This window comes from Hypanus sabinus, unplaced genomic scaffold (genome assembly GCF_030144855.1).
Source record: "Hypanus sabinus isolate sHypSab1 unplaced genomic scaffold, sHypSab1.hap1 scaffold_1403, whole genome shotgun sequence".
Classification (NCBI taxonomy): Eukaryota; Metazoa; Chordata; class Chondrichthyes; order Myliobatiformes; family Dasyatidae; genus Hypanus; species Hypanus sabinus.
Window position 1 is genome coordinate 3,898 of NW_026779476.1, and position 26,275 is coordinate 30,172.

Here is a 26,275-nt window from a genome sequence, read left to right on the forward strand (position 1 = left end):
ATTGCTGCTGGTTCGTTTCTAAAACGTTACAGTTCGTAACACAGTTTTATTGAACTAGATAGGCCACATCTGGAGTGTTTCATACAGTTCTGGTCGCCCCCATTCTCGGAAGGATGTCGGGGCTTTGGACAGGGCGCAGAAGAGGTTTACCAGGACACTGCCTGGATTACAGGGCATGAGCTATAACGAGAGGCTGGACAAACTTGTGTTGTTTTCTCCAGAGCGGAGCAGGCTGGGGTGAGACTGGATGGACGTTTATAAGATTACGAGTGGATTAGATAGAGTGGACAGACGATATATTTTTCATGGGGGTTGAAATGTCTAATACATTTAAGGTGAGAGGAGATGTGAGCGGCAAGTTTGCTTCTTTCCACAGTCGCTGGAGTCTCTGCCTGCGGGGGGGGGGTCCCCTTCAATACCGACACGTGATCCCGTTTGCCCCGCCCATTTAACCGCAGATTGGCAGCGTCTGTTTCCGAGGCCCCGCCTCCCGATGATGTAACAATCTCTTCGCGCATGTTCACAGTCTCCGGGTGGACGGTGTTATCCTCTCCGCTCAGAGCTGAAGTGGGTCGGCTGTGTTATCGGGAAAGACTTTCGTCTCTTCCGTCGGGATCACTGTCTGCGGGCCGAAGATATCACTTTCCCATCGGTGAGTATTGAGACCGGTCCCGAGCGGGGAGATCCGATGTTGGCCGTGAGCCCCGAACTGAGGGCCAGGAACTTATTTGTTTCCCAACTATCTGGGCTCGTCAGAAATGTGTCGACTTCACTTAATCTGCATTGAACGATCCAAACCAGGAGCCCAGGCTGTCTGTTTCCGCAGAATTGAAATGGAAGTCCCACCGACGTCACGTGAGGCTGTGTGCCGCAGATTCGCCCCGCCCTCCGCTTTGTGACGCCAGATCACGTGGTGTGATTTTGGCCACTGAGTCCCATTAACTTCCCGAACTCGTCTCGCTTCCTGAAGCTTCTCGCGTTTGTCCTGGAGCTTTATGGCTGTTGTGTCGTCACCCGGACTGGGGTGGGTGAGAAAGGAGAACGTCCCAGGTTGTGGGGATCTTTGATTTCACTGCCTGCTTTTCCGAGGGACTGGGAAGTCTCGGGGGAGAATGGTTCGAGCCTCAGCACGCAGTAGAGCTGAGCCACACATTACTCCTGCAAGTTTGTAGTCCAGCGACGGCGGTCGGTCCAGTATAGACAAGACAGGATCTGTAATACAAACTTCCTGAAATGGTCCTGTTTTAGTCTGGAAATGGAGTGATAGTATAACAGTAAAGGAAGCACAACTTTTCCTTGTAAATTATCCTGGAACCATTTTGTCTGTTATTCCTGGAAATGTGTCCGGTGCAGTTGTTGCCAAGGAGGTTCACGTGAATAATCTCAGGAATGATCTGCTTTATGTGTGAGGAGCATTTGATGGTTCTGGACCTGTGCTCGATGGAGTTCAGAGGGACGGTGGGGGTGGTGGAGGGATGTATGGTTAAGTAAACCTACCAAATGCTGAAAAGTCTGGATACAGTGGACATGGAGAGGATGTTTCCATTAGACGGAGAGTCTGTGATCTGACAGCACAGTCTCAGAATAAACTTGCTTCCCTTTAAAACTGAGATGAGAAAACTTTTTTGGCCAAAAGATGTCTGATATTTGGAATTTGTGAATTTGTTTGAGGCTGCCATTTGTGTATATTTGTGACAGATTAATATACTGATGATTGCTGAGTAGCTTCAGGGTTACAGGAGGAAGGCAGGAATATGGTGTTGGAATAAAAATCAGCCCTGGTTGAGTGGTGGAGCAGACCAGATGGATCGAATCACCTGATTCTGTTCCTGGGTCTTATGTCTTACCGTGACTGAATGATGGATCCTTTTTATCCTGTATCGCCTGTGACACGTGAGGGACAATAAAAGATTGTTCACTGAGATCAGTATATTTGCCTTCAATGTTTAAATTTCAGTGAGTTTTGTTCCTAGTAACATTAAACAGATATGTTTGGTTCTCCTTTGTAATGTTAACATGCTTCATTATCTTACATGTTAAAGTTAGACCTGCAGTGAGAGATTTATTGGAAGAAAAACCACGACTGAACACGAGGGAACAGCAACAAGTGAACCAGCCCGAGGATTGAGAGCACTGATTGGAGAGAAACCAATCTGACTCGGAGATTCCGGTGATTCAGTCAGGAGAAAGTTTGGTGAGTCTCATTCACTCAAACACTGGTCCTTTAGACATTACGTACCTGCACAAAGGAAGGTAGGAAATAGTTGGGAGTGGTACTGAATGTGCCCAAAAGAACCAGTTATGCCAGTTTCAGTCAGACCCAGTTGTGAAGAAGCCCCCACCCCCCGATATTCCCTTTAAACTTTTTGCCCTTCACCCTTAACCCGTGTCCCCTTTTTTTCTCTCTCCCCTAGCCTCAGTGGAAAAAGCCTGCTTGCATTCACTCTATCTATACCCATCCTAATTTTATATACCTCTATCAAGTCTCCCCTCATTCTTCTACACTCCTAAGAATGAAGTTCTAACCTATTCAACCTTTCTTTGCAACTCAGTTTCTCAAGTCCTGGCAACATCCTTGTAAACCACTACACTCTTTCAACCTTATTAATATCCTTCCTGTAATTCGGTGACCAAAACTGCACACAATACTCCAAATTTGGCCTCATTAATACCTTATACAACCTCACCATAACATTCCAACTCTTATAATCAATGCTTTGATTTATAAAGGCCAATGAACCAAAAGCTCTCTTTACTACCCTATCTACCTGTGATGCCACTTTTAGGGAATTTTGTATCAGTATTCCTAGATCCCTCTGTTCTAGTGCACTCCTCAGTGCCCTGCCATTTATCTTGTATGTTCTACCGTGGTTTTTCCTTCCAAAGTGCAATACCTCACACTTGTCTGTATTAAACTACATCTGCCATTTTTCAGCCCATTTTTGGTCCAGATCCCTCTGCAAGCTTTGAAAACCTTCCTCACTGTCCACGACACCTCCAATCTTCGTATCATCAACAAACTGACTGATCCAATTTACCAAATTATCATCCAGATCATTGATATAGATTACAAATAACCATGGACCCAGCACTGATCCCTGTGGTACACCAGTAGTCACAGGCCTCCACTCAGAGTAGCAATCCTCCACTACCACTCTCTGACTTCTCCCGTTCTCAATTCCCAATCAAATTTACTACCTCACCATGTATACCTAGTGACTGAATCTTCTTAACTAACCTCCCATGCGGGACCTTGTCAAAGGCCTTACTGAAGTCCACTACATCCACTGACTTCCCTTCATCCACTTTCCTTGTAACCTCCTCGAAAATCTCCAATATAATTGTTAAACCTGACCTACCATGCACAAAGCCATGTTGACTCTCCCTAATAAGTCCCTGTCTGTCTAAACAATTGTCAATCCTATCTCTTAGTACTCCTTCCAATAATTTACCCATGACTGACATCAAACTTACCAGCCTATAATTTCCTGGATTACTTTTTGAGCCTTCTTTAAACAACGGAACAACATGAGCTATCCTTCAATCCTCTGGCACCTCACCCGTAGATAACAATATTTAAATATATCTGCCAGGGCCCCTGAAATTTCTACACTAGTCTCCTTCATGGTCCGAGGGAATACCCTGTCAGGTCCTGGAGATTTATCTATTTGCCTCAAGGTAGCAAGCACCTCTTCCTCTTCTATCTGTATAGTTTCCATGACCTCAATACTTGTTTGCCTTATTTCCATTGACTCCATGCCAGTTTCCTTAGTAAATTCAGACACAAAAAAAACATTTAACATCTCCCCAATTTCTTTTGGTTCCATGCATAGTCGACCACTCTGATCTTCAAGAGGACCAATTTTATCCCTTCACTATCCTTTTGCTATTAATATACCTGTGGAAGCTCTTACTATCCTTCACCTTGACTGCCAACGCCACCTCATGTCTTCTTTCAGCCATCCTGATTTCTTCCTGAAGTATTTTTTTGCACTTTTTATACTCCTCAAGTACCTTATTTGCTCCGTTTCTTACACATGTCATACATCTCTCTCCTCTTTATCAGAGTTCCAATATCCATCGAGAACCAAGGTTCCTTATTCTTATTCACTTTGCCTTTAATCCTGAGACTTTGGTCCCAGGGGGTCCTCATGGGGCGTCTAGAAATGATTTCAGCTGGTGACAACCCTGTTTTCCCCTGTGGGGTAACCCTCATTGGAATCGGGCTAATGGTCGGACCTTCAACCAAGTGAGTCCAGTCTCCGTTGTTAGTTTGGCCAATTTAATCTTCAGAGTGCCATTGGCTCTTTCCACTCTGCCAGCGGCCCGTGGGTGGTGTACACCGTGGAATTGTTGCTTGATAGCTAGTTTGTTACATATCCATTTGTATACTTTCACCACAAATTGTGGGCCATTGTCAGAGCTCAGCATCTCTGGCAGGCCGTACCTGGGAATTATTCCCCATAATAAGACATTCACAACAGTCACAGCAGTATTGATGGTAGTTGGAATAGCTTCAATCTATCTACTAAGTACATCTATAATATCTAAGCAGTATTTTTAGCAATGTACTCTAGGCAATTCAATAAAATCAACTAGTAGACACGAAAAAGATCCACCTGGCAAGTGAGTCGTACCCGGTGTGCAGTGTACAGGTTACCAACCATTCCCTCCTTTCCCAGGTGTGTACAATCATGTTTCTGATCGACCAATATTGGTAAAAACTGTGTAGGAACACAAACCTGTCCCGCTGGGTGATCCAATAACCTAGGCCGGGGACTTTCTGGCACCTCATATGGGACCACAGTTTGCACTCCTCGTCAGAGGCAACCCCCTGAAAACTATGTACCTCCCTCATGTCCGGCAAACCCGCTCTGCTTTAGTCACGGAAGGTTGGTTTGACGGGAACCCGAGCAGACTACAACTACTGAGGATTTTGCCACAGTTTTCGCAGTCTAATCTGCTAAAGCATTGTCTTTAGTGACCAGGTTAGACATGCGGGTGTGGTCTGCACATTTAATAATAGCCAAAACTCGAGGAAGCTGCAGAACGGTGAGTAAGTTGTTTACAAAGGTGGCATTACTAATGGGGGCGGCCAGAATCCCCATGTTCCCAGAGAGCCCCGTAGTCACGTACAATCCCAAATGCATAACGGGAGTCTGTGTGAACGTTCCCACTTTAGTCTGTTGCTGGGATACAGGCACGAGTCAGAGCAAACAACTCAGCCTTCTGGGCAGCGACAGCTGCTTCAAAAAAGGCCTGCTCAATTACTTCACTGTCCGTCATTATCGCATAGTCAGAATATCGTTTTCCTGCTGCATCCACAAAAGAACTTCCATCCTCAAGAAACGCTGTCTCAGGCTAGAGGGGGTAATGCAGAATGGATGGGAGAGTCTGTCCTTCTTTCACTCTGATCCAGACGGGGGCAGTCGGTGCAGACAACCATGGCCTGAAATTGCCCAGAGCTGTGGTACAACGTCTTGCGTTCGGTCAATATTAAAAGAGTGTCTTCACCTCAGATTCCTTTCAGTATTGAAGTCGGACCGCAGCCAAGTCTTGCCAGTCTCCCTTGGTGATGGAGGCTTGTTTCCTCAGGGTGTGGGCAAGGAACCATCGGCTCCTTGGCTTGAACCCAGGGCAAACCCTGACTGACGCTGGTATGGGGAAACACCAGTCCTGTCTGTCGCCAAAGGAAATCCGAAACTTCAGCCAGTAATACACTGCCCTCTATTCCTTTAACCTCTCCAATTACCGTGACTGGGAACTTCTGTCCCTCAAGGGGTGCATAATATTGGCTTTCCTCAGTGACGCACCCCGTAGGGTCATAGCACAGAGTCACATGAGGGTCAGCCGCTGGCGGAAGGTGTTCAAACTCAGTGGAGTCCAGATTAAGTGCCCACCACTGGGGGGGTTTAGAAACTGGGGAAGCTGTCGGTTGTTCACTAGCCCCAGGGTGACACCCTTGCCTGTGTCTCCACTCCTCCTGTCCTCCACAATCAGCTCCTTTGTTTTTGTGACAGTGAGGGAGAGTTTGTTTTCTTGACACCAGTCAGATGTTGTACAGTCCTCAGATAGAGTCAGCAATCAAATGGTTGAGCATGGTGCGATGAATGTGCTGAGCTGTGTATAGCACAATGCAAGAAGCATTGTAGGAAAGGCGGATGAGCTCAGGACAGGGAATTATGATATTGTAGCCATTATTGGGACGTGGTTGCACCCAATAATCTGAGGGAGTTAGAGGAACAAATTTGGAGAGAGTTCGCAGACCATGCCAAGGAACAAAAGTTATTCAGTAAGTAATTTTAATTTTCCATATTTTGACTGGGACTCCCATACTGTAAAAGGACTAGATGGGGTAGAGTTTCTCAAATGTGCCCTTAATCGGTACGTAGAATTCCTGACGAAGAAGTGTGCTATAAGCTGTTAGGCAATGATCAGGGCTGGTGACAGAAATTAGTGATCATAATGCCATGAGATTCAAAATAAAGATGGAAAAAGAGAGGTCTGGACCATGGGTTGAGATTCTAAATTGGAGAAAGGTCAATTTTGATGGTATCAGAAAGGATCTGACAAGTGTGGATTGGGACAGGCTGTTTTCTGACAAAGGAGTACTTTGTAAGTGGGAGGCCTTGAGAAGTGAAATTTTCAGGGTATAGAATTTGTACATGCCTTACAAAATGAAAGTTGAAACGTAACTGGTTCAGGGAAACTTGGCTTTCAGGAGATATTGAGGCCCTGGATATTTTGTTCCTCTATATGCCTCAGACTGTTAGGTGCGACCAAGACTCATTAATCATCATTCCACGCCCTGAGCTCATCTGACTTTTTTTAATTGTCTTCTGTTGGTTTCTAGCTTCCCAATAGCTTTTGCTCTTTTCTTTACCCTCTCCTTGGCTTTTATGTTGGCTTTGGCTTCTCATTCCAGCCACAGTTGTGTCCTCCTGCCTTTCCAAAGCTTCCACTTCTTTGGGATGTATCGATCACTCATCTCCCGAATTGCTCCAAGAAACTCCAGCCATTGCTGCTCCATTGTCACTCCTACCTTTTCCCTTCCAAACAAGTTTGGCCAGCTTCTTTGTTATAGAAACGTGGAGCAGTTCAGTACAGAAACAGGCTATTGACTCATCTGGTCAATGCCGAAAAAAAACCATTTAAACTGTCTAATGCATCTACCTGCACCGAGACCATCACCCTCCATACCCCTCCCAACCATGCTCCCATCCAAACTTCCTTTCAATGATGAAACCAAGCTCATATTTGCCACTTGTGTTGGCATCTCATTCCATGCTCACACTACCATTTCAGTAAAGAGCTTTTCCAAATTTTCCTGTTAAATTTTCACCTTCCTCACTTATCCATGCCCTCTAGTTGTCATCCCACCCAACCTCAGAGGAAAAAGCTGCTTGCATTTACCCTATCTGTACCCTCATAATTTGGTATACTTCTGACAAATCCTCAAAGTAACGCATAATTTCATTCTTTATGTTTCAAGCATTTTTTTAGGTGTTTAAGATGATGAGGGGCATTGACCTTGTGGATAGCCGGAGGTTTTTTCCCAGGGCTGAAATGGCTCACATAAGGGGGCACAGTTTAAGGTTATTTGAAATAGATACTGTGGGGATGTCAGGGGTAAGTTTTCTACACAGAGAGTGGAATGCACTGTCAGCTATTTGTGTGAGAATGTTTCAGTTACTTTGTGGCCAGGAACCCATGCAGCTCAGTGGGAACATGGAATAATACCAATGGAGAGAGTCAAACTGAGCCAGGTCACAGACTGGAGATGGCAGAAATGCCCCATTCTTATAGAGACAGGAAGACCATCAAAGAGTTTGATGGTCATTCCAGATACCAGCACTGAGCCCAGTTAGAAGGTGATTTCCTTCTCCAACTTGTGTTGAACTTCACTGTAATAGTGTGATGACAGATCACATCTTGACATCTCAAGTAATCTCATCTGAAAGGTTGTCCTACACCCATTGATGGATTTTGTAAATCTGTTTACAGGTTACAAACGACGAGGAATTTGCGGGAATCTTGAACACAACACACCAGTTTTGTTGTCGCTGTCCAGATACTTACGAAGTGGAACAAGGGATTCACTCGATCATCTTTCCTGCTCAGACTGTGGGAGGGATTCAGTTGATCATCTGTGTGACTGGCATATCCGTCATCCTACACAGGAGGGACCCGATCATCTGCTCAGACGGTGGGAATGGATTCAGTCTGTTATTTCAACTGAAGTTACATCAGCAAGTTCCCACTGGGCAAGACCATTCACCTGTTCTGTGTGTGAGAAGGGATTCAGTCGGTCTTCCCACCTGTGGGCACACCAGTCAGTTCACTGGGCAGGGGCTGATCATTTGCTGAATTTGTGGGGAAGGATTCACTCGGTCATCTGACCTAATGGCTCACCAGCGAGTTCACACTGAGGAGTGGCCGTTCACCTGTTCAGACTGTGGGAAGGGATTCACTCGGTCATCTAAACTAAAGGTACATCAGCGAGTTCACACTGGGGAGAGGCCTTTCACCTGCTCAGACTGCGGGAAAGGATTCACTCAGTCATGGACCCTAGCTGCACACCAGCGAGTTCACACTGGTGAGAGGCCGTTCAACTGCTCAGACTGTGGGAAGGGATTCACTTACCCATCCCAACTGAGGGAGCATCACCAAGTTCACACTGGGGAGAGGCCGTTCACCTGCTCAGTGTGTGGGAAGGGATTTACTTGATCATCTCAACTGAAGGAACATCAGAGAGTTCACAGTGGAGAGCGGCCATTCACCTGCTCAGTCTGTGGGAAGGGATTCACTTGCTCATCTAAACTGATGGTACATCAGCGAATTCACACTGGGGAGAGGCCGTACACCTGCTCAGACTGTGGGAAGGGATTCACTCGGTCATCCCACCTACTGGTACACAAGTCAATTCACACTGGGGAGAGGCCGTTCACCTGCTCAGTGTGTGGGAAGGGATTCACTCAGTCATCTAAACTGAAGGAACATCAAAGAGTTCACACTGGAGAGAGGCCATTCATCTGCTCAGAATGTGGGAAGGGATTCACTCGGTCATCCCAGCTACTGGTACACAAGTCAGTTCACACCGGGAAGCAGCCATTCACATGCTTGGAATGTGGGAAGGGATTCACTTGCTCATCTCAACTGAAGGTACATCAGAGAGTTCACACAGGAGAAAGGCCATTCACCTGCTCAGAATGTGGGAAAGGATTCACTTCATCATCTCAACTGAAGGTACATCAGCGATTTCACATCGGGGAGAAGCCATTCACCTGCTCAGACTGTGGGAAGGGATTCACTTCGTCATCTGATCTTAAGGTACATCAGCGCGTTCACACTGGGGAGAGGCCGTTCACCTGCTCAGACTGTGGGAAGGGATTCACTTTATCATCTCAACTGAAGCTACATCAGCGAGTTCACACTGGGGAGAGACCGTTCACCTGCTCAGACTGTGGGAAGGGGTTCATTCAGTCATCCGACCTACTGGTACACAAGTTAGTTCACACTGGAGAGAGGCCGTACTCCTGCTCAGACTGTGGGAAGGGATTCACTCGGTCATCCGACCTGCTGGTACACAAGTCAGTTCACACTGGGAAGAGCCCGTTCACCTGTTCAGACTGTGGGAAGGGATTCACTCGGTCATCTAAACTGAAGGTACATAAGCGAGTTCACACTGGAGAGAGGCCGTACATCTGCTCAGTGTGTGGGAAAGGATTCACTCTGTCATCCAACCTAATGGCTCACCAGAGAGTTCACACTGGTGAGAGGCCGTTCACCTGCTCGGACTGTGGGAAGGGATTCACTTGCTCATCTAATCTGAAGGTACATCAGCGAGTTCACACTGGGGAGCGGCCATTCTCCTGCTCAGACTGTGGGAAGGGATTCTCTTGGTCATCTCAACTGAAGGAACATCAGAGTGTTCACAATGGAGAGAGGGCATTCACTTGCTCAGACTGTGGGAAGGGATTCACTTGCTCATCTAAATTGCAGGTACATCAGCGAGTTCACACTGGAGAGAGGCCATTCATCTGCTCAGACTGTGGGAAGGGGTTTACTCGGTCATCCCACCTACTGGTACACAGGTCAGTTCACACCGGGGAGAGGCCATTCACCTGCTCCGTGTGCGGGAAGGGATTCACTTGGTCATCTCAACTGAAGGAACATCAGAGAGTTCACACCGGGGAGAGGCCGTTCACCTGCTCAGAATGTGGGAAGGGATTCAGTCGGTCATACGACCTTCTGGCACACCAACGAGTTCACACTGGGGAGCGGCCGTTCACCTGCTCAGGCTGTGGGAAGGGATTTACTTGGTCATCTCAACTACAGAGACACCAGCGAATTCACACTGGGTAGAGGCTGATCACCTGCTCAGACGTTGGGAAGAGATTCTCTCAGCCAAATCAACTAAATGTTCATCATTGCGTTCACATTGGGGAGAGGCTGTTCTCCTGCTGTGAAGGTGGGAAGCGATTCACTGAGTCATCTAACCTTATGTAAATATTGCTTCCGCTAGCAACTTAATATAGGGGGTCATAGCACCCCAGCCTAGAAAAGAAATCTCATTTGGGTGGATGCTGCATGATGTGCCCCCTGTTATAAGTCAGTACTGTACCCCAAAATAACAAATGGTGCACAATATGTGATTAAACAATTGAGATTTATAATTCTTACTTTGACTGAGGCAATGATGTACAGTATATCAATAAAGTTTCCTGCAACAATTGACTTCATTATGAAGTATTATCTTGCACCTTCTATCTCACTGAGTTCTCCAATAATCAGTTTTTGTTCGCTAGAACGACAAGAGGTTTAATTGAATGCAGCACCTGGTGGGGTAACAGTTATAAGTTATGATCATAGGGTTTGACAGGAAAGATTCTAGCATTTTGTTCCAAACCGTAACACTTCAGAAACGAACCAGCAGCAATAGACTGCACCTGGAGTCTGGTTTTGATGTTAAAACCACTATCTTTATTAGTATCTTCTTATAATCTAGTAACTTAAGCAAGATAAACCAAAGTTAACAGTGTTATGTATAGCTATAACTCCCAAACTATTGAGCTTGGTGTTGGGGGGGTGGGGGGGGGATGGAGGTGGAGAACTGGGCTTAGAGTTTTGAGATGGTTAAGTATGAATGTTTAGTTCATTCCTGGAATAAGGGATGTGAGAGAGAGATTTGTAATCCAGGGTAAATGCAGAGAGAAGGCAATGATGTTGAATTCCACAGGTTCCACGGTGGTTAAAATGAGTTAACAGTCACCATAGATTTTATCCATCGTCGTTCCAAATCCACATACAAGTTATTACCAAAAGTGAATTGTCACGGGGATATCGTCTTCAAGTGAATCGCCACAGCACATACCCAGGCAAGGGTTAACACATAAGTGGTCTCCACAGGACTCCCCAAAACAAAATCCACTCCTGTGGATTATTCGAGGTGACAGGCGCACATTCGAAGTGCACTGGATCGATAATCAAACCACCCTTGTGGGCTCAGGAGAGTTCCAAACAGTGACCCTTGGCCACTAGCTTCCTTGTCTAAATCTTTTTGTTCTCTTTCTTTGCGTCCTTCTGACTGTGAGTGTCTGTGTCCTCGCTAAAAATGAAACAAACTGGAAGTCATGTAAACAAGCTGCAAGTCAGACTGTCCCGCCTCCTTGAGCTCTCTCTCTGTAAAAATCAAAAGTGAGCTGAGAAAGTCAGCGGCTGACGTCATTGTTAGTCCCCACCTCACTCAGGCACTCTCTTAAAGTGACAGTCCACAGCAAATGAAACCGAGGGATTCATAACACTTCCCCTCTCACCAAAATTTTTTTTTTTGATCTCAAAGAGCAAAATTTTTACCTCGAACTACAGTATATAAAACAATACACATACGGTTATCATGTAACACATTGCAGCAGCGTTTACAGATACCAGATTCTGCTTCACTATTAAAACTGTAAGCTTAGCATCTGGAAAGACAATCGGCAATAATATTATCCATGAATTTTATATGCGTTATCACAATATCATATTCTTGCAAAATCAGATGCTAGTATAACATTCTTCTGTTTTTGTCCTTTACCTTATTCAAAAACACCAAGAAATTATGATCTGTATAAACTACAAGAGGTTTCCTCTCAGGACAAACATCAACATCGAAATGCCGCAAAGCCAAGATGAGTGACAACAACTCTTTCTCTAAGAACCATAGAAGATTACAGCACAGAAACAGGCCTTTTGGCCCTTCTTGGCTGTGCCGAAACATTTTTCTGCCTAGTCCCACTGACCTGCACCTGCGACTTATCCCTCCAAGACCCTCTCATCCATATATCTGTCCAAGTTTTTCTTAAATGTGACTAAGTCATCAATATAGGCATCTGTGTGTTCTAACCCTCGAATTACAGATTCAAACGTTCTCTGGGATGATCCTGGATCACTTTTCATTCCAAACAGCAAAACGTTGTATTCATACAACCCAGAAGGTGTCACAAAAGCAGAAATTTCTCTACCTCTGTCCATCAATGGAACACACAAATACTCTTTCAACAGATCATTCTTTGTAAGAAATTCAGCTTTTCCAACTTTATCGATGCAATCATCCACCCTAGGTGCAGGATAGGCATCGGGTTTGTTGCTGCATTTACCTTCCTATAATCAGTGCAAAATCTAACACTACCATCAGGTCTGGGCACAATAACGGGGGGGGTGACTCCAATCTGATGCTGAAGGACTAATAATACCATTTTCCAGCATATTTTCAAATTCTTGCTCAGCCAATTTACACATTTCTACTTTCATACGATATTGGTGTTGTTTGATAGGTTTAGCTTGACCAATATCTACATCATGTACTAGGATCGTAGTTTCCTTGGGAACATCAGGAAATAAATCTTTAAACTTCAGAATTAATTCCTTCAGCTATTGTTGTTGCTTTGGCTGCAGATGAGCCAACTTGTTATCAATGTTTTCTAGAACAACCGAGTTCATTAGCCTAACTGAGACCACGTTTGGCTTGTGAAAAGTCTCAGACGAGTAAATTGTTTCATTCTCAGGGTTACTAGCTTCATATATTTTGACAACAACACTCACAGATGGTGCCTGTTTGTCAAAATAAGGCTTTATCATATTTATGTGTACAACCTGTGTTAGTTTACGTCAGTAGGGTGTTTTAATAACATAATTCACAACATTAATTTGAGAGTCTATTTCATACGGTCCATTGAGTTTCACCTGGAGTGGATTCGTCAACATTTGAGATAAAATAACATAAGATAAGATATTCCCCACCTGGTATTTTCTTTCGCAAGCCCGCTTGTCAAACAAGCACTTCATTTTGTTTTGAGAATCTTTAAGTTTGGTCTCACTAGACTACACGCTTGGTGTAGTTTTTTTTTGAACTTCGAAACATAGTCTAACAAGTTAACATGTACATCCTCATCAATCCACTCTTCCTTTAACAAGGTCAAAGGTCCCCTCAGTCTACAACCAAATACAAGTTCAAGTGAACTAAAGCCCAGTGATCCTGTGCTGACGGTCTTCCTGAGAACAAAAGCAAATATATTCCTTCATCCCAGTCTTTCCATTTTCAACACAGTATGTCTTAATCATTGTTTTGAGTGTAGAATGAAAACTTTCTACAGCCCTTGTGATTCCAGATGGTACGCAGATGATGTTATTTGTTCAGTTCCCATTCATAAACTACCTACTGAAATAATCCAGGTGTAAAATTACTTTCTTGATCAGACTGGATTTCTTTAGGCAATCCAGAAAAAGTGAAAAAACAACTTGGTAAGAACTTTCGCTACAGTTTTAGCTTCAATATTTCTGAGAGGTATTGCCTCTGGGAATCTGGATGAAATACACATAATAGTTAGCAGATTCTGATGGCCAGCTTTAGGCTTTGGCAATGGGCCAACACAATCCAATATAACTTTAGAGAAGGGTTCACAGAATGCAGGTATAGACCCCAGTGGGTCCACTGTGGTGACCTGGTAGGGTTTACCCACAACTGGACAAGTGTGACAGGTTTGCAAAAGGTCACATCTTTCCTCAAATTAGGCCAGTAAAATTATTTCATAAACCTGTTTACAGTTATTTTCACTCCAAAATGGCCACCTAAGGGCATACTTTGGTCCAAAGTTAAAAATTCAGTACTATAAACTTTAGGAACTACAACGGTGAACAATTGTCCATTCCTCACTCGCTGGTATAGCAGGAGGCCCTCACTTCCTCATTAACACTCCATCCTTGAGATAATACCCTACTGGCACTTTCTTAATCTCATCATCTGAGAGAACTGTTTCTTTTAAAGCTTCATTCTCAAGGTCTCGGTTCTCTTCTGCTATAATCTCCTTCCTAGACAGGGATAAATCTTTCTCATCAGACTTACTACCTGAATCCTGTTGTAACAATGAAGGCAGAAAAGTCCCTGACAAGTCATCATAAACTGAATGACGATTTTGGCTATCATGGGTATCAGAATCATGCAGCACAGAACCGTCTGCGTCGGCAGACTTTTAAGCCATACTTCGAGTTACTGCGCAGGAAGGATAAATGTTAAAATCCATCTGTGGGTCGTCAGTGGTTGGCTTAGTTGTCAACAGCACTGCAGGAACAATTTTACCATCTGCCAGGGCATTCCCTAACAGCAAAGTAACATCTCCCACCAGTAAACTGCAGCACAATCCAATTTTAACAGGTCCCAAAACCGACCCTGACTGTAAAGTTACCTTGTACAATGGTACAGAAACCACACCGCCCCCAATGCCTTTAATAAGATTTACCTCACCATTTTCTGTCTCATCACCAAACTTTAGAATGCTGTCAAATATAAGTGACTGAGAAGCCCCTGTATCTTAAACAATTTTCAGTGGTACCGGGGTTGACCCTTCCTTTAATAATACAATTCCATCTGACATAAAATAATCAAATCTCTTCTTAACTGGCTCAGACCTCTCAAATCCTTAACTAAGACTCAATAGAATGTTCAGAACTCTGTGGGTTCACTGGTGCTTCAACATACTGAACACAGGCATTCGGGACTGCCTCCTTTTCCTTTTTCTTCCCCAGGAGGCAACAATTCGCCATCATATGACCAGCTTTCTTACAATAGTAACAAGTAAGACAGGAATATTTCTCCTTCAACTGCATCCCTTCATCATTACTCTTGTTACTAGTCCCAGCTTTAATTTCGGGTTTACCCTGGAGATCCCTGCTACTCTTTTGGAAACTCTTATTCAAGTTAAACTTAACCTTATGAGTTAAAGCAAACTGATCTGCTAATCTAGCAGACTCCTGCAAAGTGGCAGCATCCCATTCATCTAAATATCTCTTTATGTCATCAGGCACGCACCCTCTAAATTCTTCAATTAAAACCAACTCTTTCAAGCTGTCAAAATCACCATTCATATTTTTATATGTGCACCAGCGTTGACCGCATATAAAAATATGAACGATGATAACACAAATACTTCCCATAAGCACATTCCGTACAAGTCTGATTCATAGACTTCCTTAAATTTCTAAACATTTGCCTGTATGATTCTGAGACCAACTTGTAAGCTTTGAGCACAGCCTGTTTCACGATGTCATAATCAGCTGTTTCTTCAACTGTCAAAGCACAATAGGCTTGCTGAGCCTTCCCCTTAATTACACTATGTAAGAGAATAGGCCAACCCTCTTTTGGCCACTTTAAACTTTGAACAACCTTCTCAAAATGCTGAAAGTATTTATCAACCTCTGCTTTGTCAAATGCAGATACCAATTTAACTTCCCCACTGGCCTTAAACTTATCACTAGAGCCTAACGCAAGACCCCTTTGCTGCAATCTCTCTATATTTTCCAGCTGGAACAGCCTCTGCCTTTCTGCTTCCTCCCTGTTTTTCTGCCTCTCTAGCCTCAAACTGCCTCTGCCTTTCCGCAGCCTCCGCATTTAATTTTTCTCACTTGTACTGGAGCACAAGCTCACGAGGTTTACTTCCAGGAAACGCCTCCAACTCCTCCACTTTAAACAATCCCTCAGATACATAATCTTCAGCTATTATCCTCTGCTTCTGTGCCCTCCTCATTGTTGATTTCACCTTAGCAATTTTTAACCTTTTAGCAGTACTCAACAACTCAATCCTTTTGGCGTCCTCCCATGCCTCAGAGGCTAGCGCTTCCAGACATCTATCAACATCCATTGCTACTGATTTTCCACACACAAATAAATCAAAAGGAATTTCCCCGATGAAATCGATAATTAATGACTACACCCCCAAATCTGTTCATATCCCGGACGCAGGCCCAAATTTTGTTATGAATCGTAATGCTTTAGAAACGAACCGGCAGCAATAGGCTACACCTGGAGTCTATTTTGATGTTAAAACTATCTTTATTAGAATCTACTCGTAAAATAGTAATTTAAACAAGACAAACAAAAGCTAACAGTGTTATGTGTATATATGTGTGTAAATAAAACTCCCAATCTATTGAGCTCGGGGGAAACAAGCATTGGAGTCTTGCGATGGTAAAGTATGAAAGTTCAGTTCATCCACGGAATAGGTGATGAGAGAGATATTTGAAATCCAGGATAAATGTCAAGGGAAGGCAATTATGTCGAATTCCACAGGTTCCATGCTGGTAAAACAAGACAACATTTGCTGTAGGTTTTATCCGTCGTCGTTCCAAAACCACATACGAATTATCACCGAAAGTGTCTTGTCACAAGGGGTATCGTCTTCAAGTGAATAACCACACCACACCCAAGCAAGGGTTAACACATCAGTGGTCTTCACATGATACCCCAAATCAGATCTACTCCTATGGATCAAAAGAGGTAACAACCTCACATTCGATGTACGATGAATCGATAATTAACCCATCCTTGTGGGCATAGGAAAGTTGCAATCAGTGACCCTTGGTCAGTAGCCCTAGTTTTGATCCTTCCATTTTTTCTCCTTCGTCTCTGTCTGACTCTGAGTGTCTGTGTCCTCGGTTAAAACTAAACAAGCTGCACGCGATGTAAACAAGCTGCAAGTCAGACTGATTCTCCTTCTTAATCTCTCTCTCTCTCTCTTAAAATGACAGTCTACAGCAAACAAAACCGAAGGAATCATAACAATGGCCTCTCCCTACTGTGAACTGACTGGTGTGCCAAGAGGTGGGATGACTGAGTGAATCCCTTCCCACAGACTGAGCAGGTGAACGGCTTCTCCCCAGTGTGAGCTCGCTGTTGTCTCTGTAGGTGTGATGACTGAGTGAATCCCTCCCCACAGACTGAGCAGGTGAACGGCTTCTCCCCGTTGTGAACACGCTGATGTCTCTGTAGGTGGGATGACTGAGTGAACCGCTTAACACGTTCTGAGCAGGTGAACGGCTTCTCCCCAGTGTGAACTCGCAAGTGACTCTGTAAGTGGGATGACTGAGTGAATCCCTTCCCACAGACTGAGCAAGTGAATGGCTTCTCCCCGTTGTGAACACGCTGATGTATCCGTAGGGTGAAAGATTGAGTGAATCGCTTCCCACATTCTGAACAAGTGAATGGCTTCTCCCCAGTGTGAACTCGCTGATGTCTCTGTAGACTGGATGAATCAGTGTATCTCTTCCGACAGACTGAGCAGGTGAACGGCTTCTCCCCAGTGTGAACTCGATGGTGTCTCTGTAGGTCGGATCACCGAGTGAATCTCTTCCCTCATTCTGAGCAGGAAGGATGACCGAATAAATCCCTCCCCACAGTCTGAGCAGGAAGGATGGTCGATTGAATCCCTCGCTCCACTTCTTAAATATCTGGACAGAGACAGCAAAACTGGCGGGCTGTGTTTGAGATTCCTGGAGACAAATTCCTTCTCGTTTTTAACCTGTAAAATGATTTACAACGTCCATCAATGGCTGTAGGACAACATTTCAGATGAGATTACTTGAGTCGCCAATTTTTGATCTGGCTGTTCCTCACTGTTACAATGAGGTTGAACCCGAGTTGGACAGAGAAATCATCTCCTGACTGGGCAGAGTGCTGGTGTCTGGAATGACCATTAATTCCCTGATGATCTTCCTGTCTTAAATAAGACTGGGGCATTTCTGCCGTCTCCAATCTGTGCCTTGGCTCAGTTTGACTCTCTCCATTGGTATGATTCCCTGTTCCTGCTGAGCTGCATGGGTGACTGGCCCCACAGTAACTGAAACACTCTCACGCAAATAGTCTTTCTTGACGTGCATCTGGGATTTTCTTTTACGTATTATTAACTTAACGTTCCACAATTTTAACGCCATATAAAAAAATCCTTCTGAGGTGAATGGTTGGACTGCACAGCTGTTAAAAGGACTTACAGTGAATATTAGTGTTACTTCAGGTTCTTGTGGAAAATTACAATACAGAGACAGGCCATTTGGGCCATCTGGTTTGTGCTGAACTAATTAAACTGCCCTTTCCCACACCCCTACCATCCAGGTACCTACACGAACCGCTTAAATGTTGAAAACATGCTCGCATGCACCACTTGTGCTGGCTGCTCATCCCACACCCGGATGACTGTCGGTGTGAAGAAGTTTCCCCTCATGTTTCCCTTAACATTTCACCTTTCACCCTTAACCCATGGCCTCTGGTTTTAGTCCCACCCATCTCAGTGGTAAAAGCCAGCTAAGGGGAGTAGGGGCCGACCGTGGATGACAAGAAATGTCAAGGACAGTATAAAAATGAAAGAGAAGATGTATAACACAGCAAAGATAGGAGAGGTGAGAGGATTGGGATACTTTTAAAGTGCAACAGAAGATAACTAAAATGGCAAGAAGGGGAGAAAATACTAAATTCTAAATTCTCCTTCTAAATTCCTTTGTATACATGCCTGGCTTTCCCGGCTCCTGTTTGATTCTTACTGAGAGAGAGAGAGAGAGAGAGAGAGGGGCGGAACTATTTGACTGTGCAGCGTGTTTACACTTGCTCGCAGCTTGTGTTTACATAGCTCACAGTTTGTTTTATTTAAGCAAGGACAGTCACAGTCAGCCAGAGAGAAAGAAAGAAGATGGAAGCTTTGAAACAAATGGCCTAGTGGCCAAGGGTCATTGATTGCACTCTCCTGTGCCCACAAGGTGGGTTGATTATTGATCCAGCGTATACCGAATGCGTGATTGTCATTTGGTTTGATCCAATGGAGTGGATCTGTTGGTTTGGGAGTATCCTGTGAGGACCACTTGTGCTAACCCTTGCCTTGGTGTGGTAATTCACTTGAAGAGGTACCCCTGTGACAAATCACTGTTGGTGTTAATTCGTATAATCCATCTGGGGATTTTGTTGGAGTATCCCGTGGCTACCACTTTTGTTAACCCTTAGCTGGATTCGAGTGTGTTATGTGGTAAACACTTGTGAGAAGGGATATTCTGTGGTAATCACTGTCGGTAATACTTTGTGTGTTGGATCTGGATTGGGAGTACCTTGCGGAATATACCTGTGTGTTAACCCTTGCTTGGGTGGTAGTTCCTTCTGAAGACAGTACTCCTGTGATAAGCTTCTTTTGGAGATAATTCGTATGTGGATTTAGAACAACGACGGAAAGACCTACAGCGACTGTTATCCTGTTTTGCCACTGTGGAATTTGTGGAATTCAACGTAATTGCCTTCTCTTGACATTCACCTTGGATTAAAAATATCTCTCCCTCGTCATTGATTCCGTGGATGAACTGAACTTTCATACTTTACCATCTCAAGACTTTAAGCTTGGTATTCCCTGAGCTCAGTGGTTTGGGAATTATATTTACACATATGTGTACTCATAACACTTCTAGCTTTTGATTATTTTGCTTATTTTTTTATATTATAAGTAGATACGAATAAAGACAGTGGTTTTAACATCAAAACCACACTCCAGGTGTGGTCTATTGTTGCTGGTTCATTTAAACCGTTACGAAAATGTAACAGATGTCTTCGTGTTTATGTCTTTCTGGGGGGCCCCATGTTAACACCTTTCTGTCTCTCTGTCACACCTATGCCAAACAGGTAGAACCAGGTGCCTGCTGGGTTTGTGTCGAAATTCCACAGCATGGTAAAACTATGATTCCTATGTCAGTAATCCTGCTCAACCAGAGTGAGGAACTCTCAGCCTGGGCTTCCTTAAATAACAGCTGGGGAAGAGAGTGAGAAACTGTGGTCCAGTCAGAGATGACTGTGGCTGTCGGTGTTTTGAGGTATGGTATCTCAGGCCCCCACCAAACTGAGCTTCCTGTACTGGGAAACATGCATCCTGGCCAGAACCGCAGTTGCCCAGAAGCCGAGAGGAATAACTGAGACTGAGCGATTTTGGATGATCGCTTTTCTCTCCTATGGAGTAGCCAGGAATTCATGAGAGAGAATCAATTTGGCTACAAGCACTTGAGGAGCTGGCCACAATATTGCAGGGGCCCTGACAGAATCATAGGCCCAAGTAACAGAAATATCCACTGAAATGATTGCAATCCGGCAAACAGTTGTACAGAATCGTACGGCTGTAGAGTCTATCCCAGCTGAGAAAGAGGGAACCTGTGCTATTATTGACACAGAATGCTGCACCTGTATCCCTGATGAGTCTACTAACGTTACATCCCTCCCCATGCACAATGCCGAGGAGATTGACAGCATCAAGAAAGTAGGGCAGGATTTTCACGGTTTCACCGAAGGGCCGAAATGGTGAACTTCGAAGGCCTGTTTGGTAATATGTGGGGCATGATATTGCATTATGGCCTAATAGTTGTACATATCATTGTTATAATTACTGTTGTACACTGTTTTTGCCCACTGAGAAGTCAATGCTGCACTTGGTTGCTTTCTCTGTAAAACATTACTGCTTTGTTGATCATGTAATGATCTAAAGGAGGGAATGATAAAGTATGTAAAAGGTTAACACTTCGTTAAACTATAACAGCCTGTTTTTCTGAAAGAAACTGCTGATGATCAACAGATAAACTAAGCCATGCTGCGCCATATTTCTTCTTGAGGGTGGCTGGCTAGGGTTTCAGGATGATTATCTCCTTGTGTGTTTATGCACAGAGATAGGATAGTGTCAGTCTGTTCTGTGTGTGTAAGCCATTATGACTAGTTTGTAATTTGTCTTCAGGGGCTGTCATGTAGTAAATATCTTTGGCTCCAGCCTGTCTTGTGTGGGGAGTATCTCAACGGATATATCTGTGGTGTAAGGGGAATTATTGAATTGTTAGTCAGTTAGTGGATTGGGCGGGAACAGTCATCGACTGTACTTGGAATAAAGTATCCCCGGGTACTTGGAATAAAGAGTTTGTACCGTACGGTCTCTGAGAGACTTTATCCTGATTCGACTTCCGCAGAATAGGAGTGGTTTTAAAGGGCTGTACTGCTGGAATCTCATTACCAGACCTGGAGTGATTGCAACTGGGTCTGACAGAGGCATAGCTGGTTCTTCTCCGCACATTCAGTCCCACTCCAACTAAATCCTACCTTCCCTTGTACAAGTGTGTAATGTCTAAAGGACCAGTGTTTGAGTAAATGAGACTCACCAAACTTTCTCCTACCTGAATCAATGAGAACTCCGAGTCAGTTGATTCAGAGTTGTTCTCTCCAGTTTATGCTTTCAGTCCTCGGGCTGGTTCACTTGTTGCTGTTCCCTCGTCTTCAGGCGTGGTTGGCTTCCAGTTAGGTTTTTTTCTTCCAATTAACCTCTCACCACAGGTCTAACTTTAACCAGAGAGACAATAAAGCACATTAACAATAAAAACGAGAACCAAACATTTCTGCTTAATGTTACTAAGAACGAAACTCACTGAAAATTAAAAGTTGAAGTCGATATAATGATCGCAGTAAACAATCTTTTATTGTCCCTCACACATCAGAAAACGATATGGGATAAGGAGGAGCCATCATTCAGTCAGGAACAGAATTAGGTGATTTGATCCATCTGGTCTGCCCCACCATTTAACCATGGCTGATTTACATTCCAACACCATATTCCTGCCTTCCTCCTGTAATCCTGAGCTACCCGCCAATCATGAATATATTAATTTCTGTCATAAATATACCCAAATGGCATCCTCAACCAACCTCTGCGGCAAAACAAATCCACAGATCAGACAAAGTTTGGCCAAAAAATCTTTCTCATACCAGTTTTATAGGGAAACATCTTTATCCTGAGACTGTTCTGTCAGATGATAGACTCACTGTCTAATGGAAACATCCTCTCCATGTCCACTGTATCCAGGCTTTTCAGCATTCGGTAGGTTTACTTAAGCATACATCCCTCCACCACCCCACCATCCCTCTGAATTCCATTGAGCACAGGTCCAGAAACACCAAATGCTCCTCAAACATAAAGCTGATCATTCCGGAGATTATTCTTGTGAACTTCATTAGCAACAACTGTACTGAACACATTTCCAGGAATAACAGACAAATTGATAACTGGATAATGACCAGGGAATAGTTGTGCTTTATTTACTGTTCTACTATCACAGACGACTAATTTTCATTTCCAGGTTAAATCAGTTACATTTCAGGAAATATAGGCCAGGAAATGTAATTGTAACCCCCTGGGTCGACTTAGGCTCGCTCTGCTCGTTCTCGTCTAGGGGTAGCAGCCTTCGGCCCCACCAAACTGGGTAATCAGCTTGTGTGAATGCTGTTTGATGTCCCCGCTTCACGAAAGAACAAACAGGACACCATATGCGATTAAATGATTACAATTTATAAAGATTACTATAACTGATTAATAACCATGCAGTATATATGAAGGAAAAGAAAATAACGAAAAGGCGCCAAAATTAACAAAGTCCAAACCACTTTGTGCACAACCTTTGGAGCTCAATTACTGAAGTCGTCTTGCCACCATTCGCTCCCCTCCGAACTCCTCGACTCGCAGCTCAGGACCATCCGAAGTGGTCAACCAAGCACATCTAGCTTCATCTCCTCTCCTCGGGGTACCCCCTGGCCTTGGACCCCTGCTTGGGGTCCGTTCCTCGCCCCGTTTACAGCATCGCGTCCTCTCTATCTCGCCCCCTCGCGCCGACTACCTAAAAGCCCGTCAACAATAGCTTACAGACTCAGAAGAAAGAGCAGCATTAATCCCAATTAGTTTACAAAGGAATACAATTCTCGTTATCAGTAAATTTTAACCCAAACAAGCTTCCAGCAATCTCTCGCAATAAAGAAGCATTCCTACTTTTAACAAAACAAAGAAACCATTTTGATTAACATACGCAGTAACAAAGAAAAAGAAAAAAAAACCTTTACACTCTCCCCTCAGCAAATAAAAGTCATGTACTCATAACTATTAAATAACTCGCCCACTCTTCCTGCCAACACAAACCCTAGCCCAGGCACAAACAGTGACATTGCTTCCCAAACAGTAAACCTCACGCGCTGTTCCTCAGGCGCTACATAGGCCAACTTCTCTGGGTTTCCTAACCCTCTAAGACCTCCGTGTCCACTTATCTAAACCCTTCAGGCTCGGTCACAACTGGGGATATCTCGGGCCCGCTACCAACTCCTCTCTCAACCTCTCACTCATGCCCCCCACTGCACACTGCTAACCCTCCCCGCTACACCTGACTCAGTGGGAGAGGGACCAAAGGTCTCTTACTGAATCGAAGGAAAGTCAGCAAAAGGCAGCATGTACCACACATCCAGCACATAGAATCCTTATTCTTCCTCATTTCTGCGATCGGTAGCTGCTGTTTGATCTTCTCCAAACGGAAACACGTGGCCTGCACTGCTCCTGCAGCCTCTTCAGCCTCCTGCAATCGAGATATCAGTTTCTTCTCTGGCCCCTGCAACTCTCTCCACAGGCTCAGCAGTTCTGACTCACGCATCCCGACCATCTCAATCTGGAACGCAGTTATTCCAACAGCTTCTTCCACCCCGACCTGAAAAGCAGCAATTAAAGGTTGGTCAGCCTCCAGTTCAGTATTCACTGCACTTCTCTCAATTTAATTGATACCGCAGTCTATAAGTTCTTCCTGTTCAAGGATAATCCCTTTATATTCGTATTTTATTGGGCTTTGAAGAGTCAGGGCGATAGTTTTCAAAACGTAGCTTTGAATTGAGCAGAAAATATGTTGAATGTTTTCAATTGTCTGCCACTCGTGAACAAGGGACATTTTGACTAAAACCTGCTTTTAATTGAATTGCATTGACACCGCGTTCTCTGAGAGGCAGATCGTTAGAAACAGCCCGTACACATTGAAAACAAAACCTGACGTTAGAGATATAGCGAGGTTTTCGGAACTGGGATCGAAAGACTATGCATGCCGACAAAGATCAGTCAATACTAAAAAGATTGCCAACGTAGGCGTGTGACGCATTTTGACACACTGCTTTTGCAGTTTTCTTCTGTTCTGCCTGCCTCTCCCTTCCATTCATAATGAAAGCGGGGAGCTGATATACAGGAGCGCACAGAATATGTGAATGACATGAAATGGATTGAAAAATTGTCAGCAGAATTTCTGAAATGTAAGACAAACTTAGCTAATAAATGTTGTGTGAGGGAGAACCCCCTGTTGACAAAATGCACGCATGCTGAGCTCGTTGACTTCATTAACATTGCCTCCAACTTTCACCCAGCCCTCAAATTTACCTGGTCCATTTCCGACACCTCCCGTCCCTTTCATGATCTTTCTGTCTCCATCTCTGGAGACGGCCTATCTACTGATATCTACTATAAGCCTACAGACTCTCACAGCTATCTGGACTATTCCTCTTCCCACCCTGTCTCTTGCAAAAATGCTATCCCTTCTCACAATTCCTCTGTCTCCGCCGCATCTGCTCTCAGGATGAGGCTTTTCATTCCAGGACGATGTCTTCCTTTTTTAAATAAAGGGGCTTCCCTTCGTCCAACATCAACTCTGCTCTCAAACGCATCTCTCCCATTTCCGGCACATCTGCCCTCACCCCATCCACCCGCCATCCCACTCGGGATTGGGTTCCCCCGGTCCTTACCTACCACCCCACAAGCCTCCAGTTCCAACATATAGTTCTCCGTGACTTCCGCCACCTCCAACGGGAAGCCACTACCAAGCACATTCTTCCCTCCCCCCCCACCATTTCCGCTTTTCGCAGGGATCGCTCCCTGCGTGACTCCCTGGTCCACTCGTCGACCCCCCCCCCTCCATCCCTTCCCACCAATCTCCCTCCTGGCACTTATCCTTGTAAACGGAACAACTGCTACACCTCCCCTTACTCATCCTCCCTCGCCTCCATTTAGGGCCCCAGACAGTCCTTCCAGGTGAGGCGGCCCTTCACCTGTGAGTCGGCTGGTGTGGTCTACTGCGTCCGGTGCTCCCGGTGTGGCCTTTTATATATTGGTGAGACCCGACGCAGACTCGAAGACCGTTTCGTGGAACACCTACGGTCTGTCCGCCAGAGAAGGCAGGATTTCCCAGTGACCACACATTTTAATTCCACGTCCCATTCCCATTCTGATATGCCTGTCCATGGCCTTCTCTACTGTTAAAATGAAGCCACACTCAGATTGGAGGAAAAACAGTCTTATATTCCGTCTGGGTACCCTCCAACCTGATGGCATTAACATTGATTTCTCTAACTTCCGTTAATGCACCTTCTCCCCTTCTTACCCCATCCCAAATTTATTTATTTATTCCAGCCCCTTTTTCTTCTCGCTCTCTGCCCCTCTCACAATCACTCCCTGCTTGTTCTCCATCTCCCTCTGGTGCTCCGCTGCCCCTTTCTTTCTCCCTAGGCCTCGACTCATGATCCTTTCCCTTCTCCAGCTCGGCATCCCTTTTCCCACTCACCTTTCCAGTTCTTAGCTTCACCCCTCCCCCCCTGTCTTCTAGCATTTCGGATTTCCCCCTGCCCCTCCTACTTTCAAATCTTACTATTGCTTCTTTCAGATTGCCCTTACGAAGGGTCTCGGCCTGAAACGTCGACTGTGCTTCTTCCTGTCGATGCTGCGCGGCCTGCTGTGTTCTACCTGCTTATTGTGTGTGTTGCTTGAATTTGCAGCATCGGCAGATTTCCTCGTGTTTACAGTACTCCAAGTGGGGTCTGAACAGGGTCCTATATGGCTGCAATGTTACCTGTCGGCTGCTAAATTCAATACCACGACTGATTAAGGCTAATACACCTTACACCTTCTTAACCACTGAGTCAAACTGTGCAGCTTTGAGCGTCCTATGGACTCGGACTCGGACCCCAAGATCCCTGTGATCTTCCACACTGCCAGAAGTCTTACCATTAATACTATATTCTGCCATCATATTTGACCTACCAAAGTGAACCACTTCACATTTATCTGGATTTAATTCCATCTGCCACTTCTCAGCCCAGTTTTGCATCGTATCAATGTCC

General features: G+C 44.7%; 1 protein-coding gene and 1 long non-coding RNA gene across 3 annotated transcripts; one reads left to right on the forward strand and one right to left on the reverse strand.

The window, feature by feature from the left end:
- The first annotated feature begins 408 nt into the window (after positions 1 to 408).
- Positions 409 to 8,738, forward strand: LOC132386943 (zinc finger protein 239-like). Of its 2 annotated transcripts, none has more exons than XM_059959300.1 (3): positions 409 to 652; positions 2,047 to 2,194; positions 8,005 to 8,738. In XM_059959300.1, exon 3 carries the CDS (start codon positions 8,404 to 8,406, stop codon positions 8,725 to 8,727), a length of 324 nt encoding a protein of 107 aa, XP_059815283.1. In that variant the 5' UTR covers positions 409 to 652; positions 2,047 to 2,194; positions 8,005 to 8,403; the 3' UTR covers positions 8,728 to 8,738. The 2 variants fall into 2 exon arrangements, with proteins under 2 accessions (XP_059815283.1, XP_059815282.1); XM_059959299.1 differs by having other exon boundaries at positions 417 to 652; positions 2,043 to 2,194.
- A 9,438-nt stretch (positions 8,739 to 18,176) lies between these two features.
- On the reverse strand, positions 18,177 to 23,981 carry LOC132386946 (uncharacterized). The gene is made up of 3 exons (XR_009509714.1): positions 23,586 to 23,981; positions 21,490 to 21,652; positions 18,177 to 18,286 (listed from the first exon to the last, which is right to left on the reverse strand). It is a non-coding gene; the product is annotated as an uncharacterized LOC132386946 (long non-coding RNA).
- Positions 23,982 to 26,275: the final 2,294 nt, after the last annotated feature.